This window comes from Odontesthes bonariensis, chromosome 4, assembly GCF_027942865.1.
Source record: "Odontesthes bonariensis isolate fOdoBon6 chromosome 4, fOdoBon6.hap1, whole genome shotgun sequence".
NCBI lineage: Eukaryota > Metazoa > Chordata > Actinopteri > Atheriniformes > Atherinopsidae > Odontesthes > Odontesthes bonariensis.
The window spans coordinates 10310931-10323986 of record NC_134509.1 but is presented as its reverse complement, the minus strand read 5'-3'; the positions used below and the strand labels follow the sequence as shown (position 1 = coordinate 10323986).

At 40.0% G+C, this 13056-nt stretch overlaps 1 protein-coding gene across 1 annotated transcript in view; it reads right to left on the bottom strand.

Annotated features, from left to right (window-relative positions):
* The window catches only part of cabp4 (calcium binding protein 4), a 31622-nt gene that overhangs the window by 10727 nt on the left and 7839 nt on the right, over positions 1 to 13056 (bottom strand). Inside the window, exons 2-3 of the mRNA XM_075462353.1 lie at positions 8369 to 8399; positions 7819 to 7962 (exon numbers count right to left, since the gene is read on the bottom strand). Of these exons, the coding sequence (XP_075318468.1) occupies positions 7819 to 7962; positions 8369 to 8399 (175 nt within the window). The remainder of the gene's footprint in view (positions 1 to 7818; positions 7963 to 8368; positions 8400 to 13056) is intronic.

The window sequence follows — 13056 nt, the reverse complement described above, 5'->3', positions numbered from 1 at the left end:
CATGCGTTTGTCTCCAGCAGGTTAGACTGCTGTAACGGCCTGCTCACTGGGCTCTCTAAACGGGCTGTAAGACAGCTGCAGTACATCCAGAACGCTGCTGCTCGAGTCCTGACTAGAACCAGGAAATACGACCATATTAGTCCAGTGCTCAGGTCTCTGCACTGGCTTCCTGTCGCTTAGAGAATAGACTTTAAAACAGCTCTGCTTGTGTACAAGTCTCTTCATGGTCAAGCGCCAAAGTACATCTCTGACATGTTAGAGCCATATGAACCAACTCAGGCTCTGAGAACCTCGGGGAGGGGTCTCCTGCTGGTGCCCAGAGTCAGGACTAAACAAGGTGAGGCTGCGTTTCAGTTTTATGCCCCTAAAATCTGGAACAGTCTTCCAGAAGATGTGAGACAGGCCTCAACTCTGACAATGTTTAAATCCAGGCTGAAAAAAGTTCTATTTAGCTGTGCATATGACACCTGAAAGTATTTTATCTGCACTCTTCACTTTTAAATTAATTAATTAACGATTATTTTTATATTTTTATTTTTCCCCCTCTTCTTTGATTGCTTTTAACTGTGTTTTAATTTTTATCTTTAAATGCCTTGTCTTTATGTAAAGCACATTGAGTTGCCTGTGGTATGAAATGCGCTATATAAATAAAGATGCCTTGCCTTGCCTTGCCTTTATCAATGTATGATTTTTTTTCTTATTCATTTCCAATTTCAAAGCACTTTGTATGTCTGTTTATTGTTTAAAAAAACGTTTTCCTATTTGTTGTGGAGGAGGGGAGACAACTGGAATTCTGATATTAACACAGTAAACATGAATTATGGATGCACTTTGCTAACTAAGCTAGCTAGCATTAGAATTGGCTTACAACTTTGTGATTCTCCCATATATCCTAATCTGCTTAGACAAACAGGTCACTGAGCAAAATCCAAACTGGTAGACTAGTCTACAAACTGAGGGGTGCGTACCATATATGAAACGAATTTGGTAAAAGGGCTGGCTAAGTAAAACAAAGCAAGAAAAAAAGCAAAAAACTGAAATAGAAGAACAGCAACATAAAACCTCACTTCCACATTATAAATAAAGTGAAAAAAGAAAGAAAAAAAGACTATCAATAACACAAATAAAATTGGGGGAGACACTTTTGTCATTACAAAAAATGTTAGAAAAACACGTGGCGTATGTAGCCAAGACCCAAGGTAATGCTATGAGAGGAAGAAGGGATAAAGTGCACACGCAAGACAAGGGACAGGAATAAACATCAGATTGTACTTTAATGCTGGAGAGAGCTCAGAAAGAAAACAGGATTACAGATGGATGCAGAGTTAGCTTTATCGTTGATATCAGTAAAGTGATTAACTCTCTCGTTCGTTTTGTTTTACTCGGCTCTGTCTGGGAAGTTGCTGATGTGCAGGTTTAAATTCATGAAAAGAATACGACCACGATCATTTCACTCTCTGTTCTGTGTAGGCTGTAAATTAGAGAAGATTGAAGCTGTGATTGATTCCTGTCATAAAACTAAATAAACATATTTACCCCAGATATTTCCATTAATTAACTGTATCATGATTAACTGGAAATACACAACATAACAACAGCAGCATGTTCATACCTTTTATGTTATTTGTCAGAGGTGAAACATAGGTGATTAACTTATTAGTATCATATCTGTCTTACAGATAAAGCCTCAGTTAGCCACCTCATTTCTGTTTCAGACTAATATGAAAAGAAGTTCCTCATTGTAGAATTGTTTGGTCAGTTTTAACAAATTTCACACCAAAACCTTGGAAGTTTGCAGCCATTCAAAATTTTCTCTGCTATCTTGCAATACATGGCACTGTGCTATATACAAATCACATTATGTTGCATGTTGATTTCACATATATGCCACACTCAAATCCTTCAAAAATGTAAACAGAAAAAGCAGGCTGTTACAGATAAATGAGAACATTCTATATTTTTGTTATGTCTTTTTATGAGCATGTTTGCTCATCACAGATATCATAGTATATAAAAGTATGCAGTTTTATTCTTGTTAGGTTCAGTAACATTATCCTGCTTCTGGAGGTGTTATTTGGTCCACCTTTATAGCATGACAATATATTCCCATGTATAGCTGTGCATAGGCAGGGTTCAGACGGAGGTTTGTTTTTTACAGCCGCATTCTATCCCACAACTGTGGGGGGAGGGAAAGAGCATAAAAATATTGCTTAATTCACTGGTGATGCTTCCAGGCAATGTATTGACTCAAACGCAGTATGTTATATGTAACAATGTTTTTATTAGTGCTGTTTCGCATGACGGTAAAAGTTAGTGTATTTTCCTGATATTCAATATTCTTAGACCTCAGTGATACTGTTATGTTTCAAGAGTATCCTAGAAGGGACAAACCCAACACTTACTTACAGTGGGTATTTTGCACTTTGTTTTTGGGCTTTTGTCTAGTTTTGGGGTTACAATAAATAAATAAAGATCTACAGTGTAACTTGTTTGTTTTTTAAAGTGAAGTCTACCTTTTTATTCAATATTGCAAGCACAAAAATTGTATTGAAAAAGATTAAATCGATTAAATTCATAAATTGCCTACAGTCAGACATCTATTTATCTTTCTGGAACAATTTATGAATGAAGACCATTGAGGCAAATATGTCGAATTCCTCTGGCTGTTTTGTTCTTCATTGAACAAATACAGTTTTATCAGTTTGTCTAAAATTTGGATGGAACTCCAAACATGAACACACATTGAACATTAACGTTCTCAAAAAGAGTAGTAATTACGCACAAATATCAGGCAATTATTGGTCTACAAAACTGTCAGGCAGCTGAATTTACAGCTTATTTTTCTTAGCTCCGTTTCAGAGTGAAAAATGAATAACCCAAATAAGCAGTTAAATGTGAGTTTTGGCCTTCAAAAGATATTTGTTTTCTGTATTTGACAAAAGCTGCCAGCCCTGGTTCCAATTCTGAACACCGATATAACATAACACCTGTGCTGGAGTCTATTGTTTAAGTCGCGGGTAAGTAGGGTTTTCTCAAACAGAGAGCAGGCACCATAACAGCATTTAAATGGGCTGAGGAGACTTTGCAGGTAAATTTTGGTTTAATTGGCTACAGCTGACTGCTTATGCAGCTGGCCTGATGATAGCGGTTCACTTTCCCCAGTGGCTGCCTCTGTGGTAACTCATGCTGCAGGCTGAAGCTGCTGTGAGGTAGTCAGTTTAGCTGCCTGATGTGACTAACTGTGTGGAAACAAGTTTTCAGACTGAGGGCAAATGGTCTTGATAATACACAAAACAATTAAGTGCCAATGCATAACAGCAGAAGTGTTTATCCTGATTAGTATTTAGATATTTGCATATAGGCCTATTAGAAAAGCCAAAATGTTAACCGACACAAGTCACCACACTGCTTTTATATCACCATATCCAACTCTGTTTGAGGGAATAGGAGGTTTAATTTGTATAAAAACATTTCTATTTCTTGTTTTCCTTCCACATGACTTTGTTTCCCTGCATCTTTCCTCACATATTACTTGGGAGGGAATAAAAACATCATAAACTAAAAGTTCACTGTATGATTTAAGGAGTAGCCATGGTGTGATGACAACACAAGTGTATATTAAGATCAGATTTATTGTCATGCACATATATATATATATATATATATATATATATATATATATATATATATACACACACACACATACACGAAATTTGTCCTCCGCTTTTAACCCATCCAGGTTGGCACCTGTTGAACACATGTGCACATGCACAGGGTCACACACTCATAGAGACAGATGCCATAGACTGAAGCGGTGGGCAGCCAATCACAGCGCCCGGGGAGCATGGGGGTACAGTGCCTTGCTCAAGGGCACCTCGGCCGTGGCAATTGTTTTCACGGCCGCCCATACAAGAAGAAAGCTGTTTTTGTATCTGAAAGGTGAGGACCAAACACAATGCCTGAAAGCTTTCTCTTTTTCCTTTTTCTTTCATTGACCAGCAGGGGTGACTCATAAAAAAAGTTCTATGGCGGTACAGAAGTCTATAAAAGAATGCCCACACTGTTCTCTGTGTTTGTCACCTCAGCCAGCAATTTGCCTGAGGTCTGGTTTCATAAGCTGTGTATTGTGGGTGGATTTCTTTAGCTGAGTGATAAAAATTCAAGAGTACCAATCCAAATAAAAAGGCAAAAAAGAGCACCAATTTTTAGCACACGTGATAGGAAAATTCTTAGTTGTACTCTTTTAGTAGTAAGTACTAGTTGTATTAGTTGTCTCATTTGATCCAAAGTCTGTTGCTTTCCCTCTGACCTATTCAACCTGTGACCCTTTGTTTCGCTATTTCCTATTGTTACCAATCAGGACCCTCCCTGTATTCCTTACAGGGTAACTGGCCATCCAGCCGGTGTCCTCCTCTCTCACTCTGCAGCCGATAAATTAATTAGGAGATGATGGTTAATGCGTAAAAAGTAAAATAAGAAACTTTAAAAAATATATACATTAGAGCAACTTCTCACCCAGATATATTTGTAAATCTATGGTCCGGATTCGATCGGCCAGAAACCGCCAGCAGGCTCTAGGACTCTCCTCTTTCACATAGGTGGACTGAGGACAATTTTGGGTCTCCAGGCTGGCCAAGCGTCCTTATCCCCTGCTGCGTTCCTCTGGCACGTCAAATCCTGTTCGTGACGCCAAGGTTGTAGTGGATTTACTTATCAAAGTGGGTAAGAAGATTACTCAAATAATTATTAAGAGAAAATCCAGATTTTGTCTTTCTTTAAGTTTTATTCAAAGGCCCACAGCGTTTGAATACTCTCCTGTCTGGGCTCTGCCAGACAGTGAGCGAAGAGGACAAATACACACATCCCTTTTATACTCCAATCAGGTAGGGCTATCTTCAAAGAACAAAAGAGGCCCCCTTGCTCTGTGCTCTGTTCTAAATCTGAGATAAGAAAGATTGCGAGGCGCCTCTATATGACCCTATGAGCTAACCTCCCCAAAAAGTGTCAACCATAAACATTTCCCCCGATGGAGTAAAATTCTGCTTTCCCTCAATGGCCATACACAAAGGGTCACAGGTTGAATAGGTCAGAGGGAAAGCAACAGACTTTGGATCAAATGAGACAACTAATACAACTAGTACTTACTACTAAAAGAGTACAACTAAGAATTTTCCTAAAGCCAGTAAGCCAGCCACATGGTGTTGCACTCAAATCTGTTGCTTTGCTGACCCATGTTTTCTTAGAATATACCTAAAGAAGGCACTAGATGAAAAGGAGCTAAGCAGTCGAATAGATGTTTCCACATAATAGATCTACTGAAAGCTCAAATTAAACCCTTTGCAATTACCAGCATTTTAATTAGTATTCATATTTTTCAGTTACAGCAAGTCATCAAAGTTAAATTTGTTTGAGAAGCTAATTACGGAAATCCATTATACGTAATTAGTGATGCATAAGTGCTTGTTTTGTTTCTTGATAGCAATGCACCCTTTGAATAAATAACAATGAAACATAAATCACAAAATGATCAAGATGCAGATGGTCAAAATGCTAAAGTCAAAATCTCAGAATGCTATTCCACAAACGAAAGATGATTGTCACCTACAAATATGTAAGCCATGCATGAGAAAATGTTGTTAAATGTCATAAACTCCCTCCTGGTTGATGCAGGCTATGAATAGATGGTTGTTATATCACTCGATAGACTTCAGCAAACCAGTGGACCAGTGGTCCCATCAGGTAGCAGCTCAAATTGAGCCATAACAGTGATGTCACAGTGGCTAAGTCCATCTTATACTCTACATAGAAACTATGTCTGACAACATCAGCAGAACATTAGAAAATAGTTCTTATGAATCAAAATTAGTTAAATTAGTTACAGAGGAATATCTATCATATTCAGTAGCTTATGGCAACATTTGCCACTATAAACTACTGGTTGTATCAGAGTAATAGGGTGGTGTGGTTGAATCAAGCAAGGGTGCAGCCTAATGCATATGTATTAAACTTTTCACTGAGAGAGAAAAATCAATGTGCTGCTTTTATGTGATGCGTACTGTACATCAGTGTATATTAAATATGATCTATGAGATGATCTATCTATATTATGATGATTTATATAAAAACATATTATATTAAGAAATTTAAAAATGTGATTACCATAGTGTGCCCTATCTGTCTGAGTACTAAGCACCTACTGCAGGTTTTACATAAAGTCTTGGCAGACCCATTGTTTTGCGGGCCACACTCTAATAATAAATAGGAGTTCTAGTCCTTCAGGCTTTTGGCAAAAATCCAGAGTTAAATTGCAATAGTGGTTCACCTTAAACTTTTCATCGCACTCGATCATTCAGAAAGGAAAGCAAAGACAAAGCCAAACATCATGGGGTGATATTATATAAAAACAACTCTTTTTAGTGCTTGAGAGCATCTGTTTGGGTGTCATCAGTTACTACTATGTCACAGCCGTACTAAGCATAAGAAGATACTGGCTCTGGTTTCTTTAAAATGTTAGTCACAAAGATTTTTTTGTTGGTCACCATAATCCTGCCGAGCCCCTGATGTATGTTGTCCTTAGAACTAGACCAAACATGGTGCCATCCTGGAACCTGTTCCAAGGTTGCCATGACCCCCCCACCAAAAAAAAATTAGTAAGGGACATATTATAAAAAATATATATATATTTCTATGTTTTAGAGTATATTTGTTTGTCTAAGGTTACTATAAACTCAAAACTGTGAAAAAAAAACACACCCTTTGTTTGGGGTCTCCCAGGATTGAAAATATTCAGTATTTTTCAATGAGTGTTTTAAATTTGTAGAGGATTACTATGTCGCACTTTATTTAAACCTAAATCAAGTTCGAATAACAACATTCGCTGTTCCTGATCAGCAGGAAGTCTGCTTGTACCTTGTTTAATGTTTTCTTTTTTTTTTAAGAAATTCTAATTTCCCATTTGTCATTGGATGCTACATCAATAGCTTCGCAATAACTAAAGTTATCTTGTTAACCTCAGGGAAAAAAAGCCCGTATAGGCAACAGTCTTTAGTGTTAGCCTCTAAAAAGGAATGGACCAACAGTGAATTCCAGAGTTACTAAGGCCAAGGAATTGTTACATGATTTTTGACTACCAGTAAAAGCCTACCAATGGCCCCTTACTTTATTCTGTCTGTAGTCCAATTCAAAACATGACTTACAATGAGACTGCGCCCAAAATAAGAATCAATACCAACTGGCTGTTGTCTTCGAGCACAACAGGGAAATATCTTTGAGAATAAAATTGCCAGTCAAATACGTATCCCTAAATTTGGTGTGTTGTAGTCTGAAGTGCATTTGCTATGTGTGCTAGATTGAGCCCACAGATTATTTACTCTATGCCCTCTCATTAACTTATAATGTGCTTCAAGAGTTACTGAGTATTTCTGATATCAAAAGAGGCAGACCCTGAAGAAGAGGGCGATGGAGTGGCCCTAAAACTGTCTGCTCTGAAAAGAGGAGTAAATTCAAGGTTGAGAAAGAAGCCATTGTTCTGTTTATCTTTGGTATTTTCACAAAAGCATGGCACTGACATTTAATTAAGGCTTTTGGAAATTGTGTCAGCTTAAAAAAGGGCATAATATGTCTCATTAAAGACCTGAGAGAGCAGAGCTAAGTCTAAACTCACACTTCTTCATGCAGACTAATTTTCTCACACCCCTGTACCTGCAGTATGAGGGTCATTAATCGGAATGTATCATCAATCATGCATACGTGCTTTTAACCCCTGAGGGGGAGAGGAAAACCATGCACACCCAAACAGCCTGACGCATAAATACTAACATTTCATCTTGATTTGTTGAATGATCTCGATGAGCTCCATCTCTGTGGGCATGTAGCCCATGGTCCTCATGCAGTCGGCAATGTCTTTGTAATGGATGAAGCCATCTGCATCGTAGTCAAATTCCTTAAAGGCGTGTTGCAACTCTGCCAGACACAAAAGAAATTACATCGATTTCAACAAACCGTAAAGTAAGGTAAAATATGTTTCCCAAGAGCCTAACACACACACGCAGATACACATACAGTTGGTGCAGACAGCAAAAGTTGCAAGTTTCAAACTTTCCCGTAAGTTGTTGACTCCAGCAAAGAGAACTACAGCCAACGCTCAAGAACAGAAAGTTATGTTGTTTCAATTGATTTTTCTAGCTCTGAGTCGCTGGCAAATACATTTCAAGGTAGTCGGAGAAAAAAACAACTCCAATCTTTTGCATGAATCATGAGGAGAAGCAAGCTGAAAGGTTGAAAATATTGATGCAACCGATAAAGCTCTGTATTGACTAGTGATGTTTCATGTGCTTGCCTTGTAATTACACCATCAACAGCATCTTACCATCTATCTCCGCTGGCATCAGCTCTCTCTCCTGCAGAGCACAGAAAAGACACAATGGGAAGGGTTACTAGGCAGCACTGCAGGCTGGCATGTGCATTCAGGGCGGCTTAAAAACAGGAATGCTCCTGAGAAATACACAGTGATGATTTGCCTTTGAATACCAAATTGGAACAACATGCATATCATGTCAACAGAGCTGCTTGATGACAGTAAACTCTAATGGGATTTCACCCAGCGACATGTCTCCCTAATTTGCAAAATGAAACAATACCACACACTCCTACACACACCAACACACACTCACCGACACTGCTTTTGCAGCGTCCTGAGAAAAATTCTGTGTTACCTTGGTCTGTGAGAACACAAACACGCACACGCAAGCATGACAGTGTGAGGCACAACCCTTGCACTTTGGCATTGAAACACATATATATGTATATGTATCATATATGTATGCTGGCCTACTTAGACACTAGATGCTTCTTGCATATGGCCATGTGTGTGAGACTTTCAGCATTCTTTGGCCAGTTTTGACATTTGCTTGGGGCAATCTTTTTCTTCTTTTATTTTCTGTAATGCCAAACATAAGGCCGAGGTGAAAATTGGCACCTTAAGCATGTAAGAAAATGGATTTTTGCTGGGGTTTGCCGGGGACTTCAACAAGCAATTCCCCAGGTGATTGCTTACATTAGGACACAGAACATTGGCTAATGCGTGGTTCAGATCAGCAGATTTTAGATATTTTGCTCACTCCATTAGAAAAGAAAAGAAAAGGTGTTGTTTTTGATAAAATGTTTACAAACCCTGCAGTAAAAGTCTTCTCTTTGGTTCTGGTAACTGCTGCTAAAGCGGAGATAAACTCATTCTTTAGAATGTGACCTTTGAAGATTTATGTTTTGAAGCAAAGACATACACAATAGACAATCAGTTTTAGTATCACAAGCTTTGTGAAATGTTACGTTTAAATAGGCAACGAGATACAAATACAGTTTTGGGGGTTCAGAAGCTTTGCATGGAGCTCATGTGCTCATATTTTAGCAGCAATATGAAACAGTTCATTTCAATTATTACACGTTTAATTTCAGTCCCTGAATTAAGATTGTAATCAAACGATCTGCAAAAATGTAAGATTCCTCAACACCAACTTGACTCAATTGCTTGCTATTTAGCTATAGAAACATCATCCACAGCACAAACATAAATCATGTCAATGTACTTTTGTTAGTATGAAGCAAAAGAGCCTGGTATATGAAGATATTGTGCACAAAGATACCACAAGCCTGGGGATATCTATAAGTTCAAAGTAACAATACTCCCACAAAGACCTATACAAGCTCCAGTTGTTGCAAGCATAAATTTACTGCAGGCTTATTTTCTCTGCCATTAAGAAAAACATCAAGGCTTAATATAATTAAAGAAAATTGAGATAAAGACACACTAGCTGAGTCATAAATTAGACCATTGTTACTGATTTTTGACTGGAATATTTTTGTATTGTTTGGCTCTGAAAGCCATTTTTTTCATCACAGTTATTACATTTCTTTTGCTATGCCTCTTTGAAGTGAAAAGCTAATAAGAAACCAAGAAGGTGTGCTGCACTGCTATTTGTGTCCAACCCGAATTCCAAAAAGTTGGGACGCTGTGTAAAATGTTAATAAAATAAATTTAAAAAATGTATGATTCACAAATCTCATATCTCATTCAAAATAGAACCTAGAAAACATATCAAATATTGAAAATGAGACATTTGCTATTACATGGCAGCAGCATGTTTCAAAAAGTTGTGACAGGGGCAACAAAAGGCTGGAAAAGTAAGTGATACTAAAAAGAAACAGCTGGAGGAACACGCTGCAACTAATGAGGTTGATCGTGATTAATCTTTCAGAAGACAGGCCCAACAATCTCCAGATAACCGTATCTAAAAATTGTAAAGCAATTTCAGTTTCATGTTCATCAATGTAAAATTGCAAAGACTTTAAATATTCCATCATCTACGGTACGATGTCGTCAAAAGATTCAGAAGATTTGGAGACATTTCTGTGTGCAAGGGACACGGGTAAAAATCAATATGTGATGCCTGTGCTCTTTAGGCCCTCAGGCAAACTCAGACGTGATTCTGTCATAGAAACCACTTGTCCGTGAACACAGTTCATCCTGCCATCCACAGTTGCTGGTGAAAGGCCTGTCATGAAAACAAGAAACCACATGCGAATATGATCCAGCATGTCATCTTCTTTGTGCAAAGCTCATCTAAGATGGACTGGGACCTAAGGGAAAACCGTTCTGCGGTCTGATGTTTCGTAATTTGAAATTCCTTTTGGAAATTTCAGACCAAAGGGAAGAGGGATCATCTGTCTTGTTATCATCAGCATTCAGTTTAAAAGCCTGGATATCTGATGGTGTGCAGACTTAGTGTTTATGCTGCTCAGATTTATTTTTTCCCTTTTGTTAAACAGCATGGCTTCATAGCTGAACAGGTCTCCCTGCAGTACAGGTCTTTTACCAGCTGAAAACATCCCAGTGTCACACCGCAGAGAGGTCAAGTGGGTTTTTGTCTCGTCTCCATGTCGTATCTTGTCATTTCCTGTTTTATTTTGAAAGATTAACTCTCCCTCTCCTTTCAGGTCACTTGCCCTTACTCTCGTGTTCCATTCTTATTGTCCTATGAATAATATTATGATATGATGATATCATATGATATTAACCCTGTGTGTATAAGAGTCTGCGTCTCCCCTTGTCTTGTGCCAGTGTGTCGTATTTGTTGGTCTAACGTGGGTTCACTCTTGTCATTCCAAGCCATAGCTAAAGTCTTGATCCAAGTCACCGTTTGGTTGAATCCTCTTTAAGAGAGTTTTTTGTTCTTGTTAAATTTTGATAATCTAGCCTTGCTAAAGTTTAAGTTTAAGTTTTATAGCTTTCTTGTTTTTCCTCCTAGTGGAGTGATCTTTTGTTTGTATAATATTCCATAGCATAGTGCCTCCGATCTTCAGGAGAGGTTTTTGTTTTCCTCCGTAGCAGGTGTGATTTTTGGTTCTCTCACTTTGGGAGAAGTATATATATATGTAGATAACTTCCATAGCCTGCGTTTATTTCTCTCTTGAAGAGATTTGAGATCTACTGCTCCTCATTAAAGCTTGTTTTTGAAACAACTCCTGCTTCTGCGTCCTCCGTTCTCTGAGCCTGACACCCAGGACTGTTGAGCAGCTAGAAATTCCTTTATCAGACATGAATAGGACATGACTGCATTTAAATCTGGCAACGAGGCTGAGCGCAAAGCTGCACAGTACAGACTGGAGAAGGCCATAAGAGCGGCCAAGAGGCAGCACAGAGAGAAGACAGAGGACTTCTACGCCAATGCTGACGCCAGGAGGATGTGGCAAGGTCTGGACCACATCACAGACTTCAGAACCGGCTCCAGAACCACCACCATCAGCTCTTCAGACAGCCTGCCGGACGGACGACCTCAACGTGTTCTACACTCGCTTCGAGAGCTCCACCCCCACCCCCACCACCTCTACAGAACACACACACACCTCGGCTACTCATCCCCCCTCCCCCCCGCCAGTCATCACATCAGCCCAGGTACACAAAGCACTGAGGAGCATCCAGCCCCGGAAAGCTGCCAGCCCCGACAACATACCCGGACGTGCCCTTAGAGCGTGTGCCGACGAGCTGGCTGACGTTCTCACTTCCATCTTCAACCTCTCCCTCAGCTAATGTACTGTCCCCACCTGCTACAAGACCACCACCGTCGTCCCCCTTCCCAAGAAGAACCCCCCATCCTGCCTGAATGACTATAGGCCAATAGCACTCACTTCAATCATTATGAAGTGCTTTGAGAGAGTGGTACTGTCCCATATTCAGAGCTGCATACCGGACACTACAGACCCTCTGCAGTACGCCTACAGGCACAACAGGTCTACCTCTGACGCCATCGCTGCCGCCCTGCACGTCTCCCTCTCCCACCTGGAAAATAAAGACTCCTATATCAGGGTACTCTTTATCGACTACAGCTCTGCCTTTGTGACTGGCTCTTGGACTTTGTAACTGGCAGACCACAGTCTGTCAAGATTGGGAACAGGACTTCAGCTAGCATCACCACCAACATCGGTATCCCTCAGGGCTGCGTCCTCAGCCCTATCCTCTACACCCTGTTCACCCACGACTGTGCCGCCTCTCACCCCGACAACATCATCCTTAAGTTTGCTGATGACACTGCTGTGATTAGACGCATCACTGCCGGAGACGAGGCAGCTTACAGGAGGGAGGTGGACAGCCTGGGGACATGGTGTGGAGACAACAACCTCACCCTGAACACAGACAAGACCAAGGAAATGATAGTGGACATGAGGAGGGAGAGGAGACCTCATCAGCCACTGTCTATCCAAGGCCTGGAGGTGGAGAGGGTGAGCAGCTTTAAATATCTGGGGGTCCACATCAGTAACGACCTCACCTGGACATTCAACACCACACAGGTGGTAAAGAAGGCTCAGCAGCGGCTGTACTTCCTGAGGAGGCTGAGAAAATTTGGCATGTCACCCAAGATTCTCAGCAACTTCTACAGCTGCGTCATCGAATCCATCCTAACCACCTCGATCACTGTATGGTACGGCAGCTCCACCGTGAAAGACCGCAAACGCCTGCAGAGAGTGGTAAAGACTGCATCTAAGATCACAAGGACACCACAA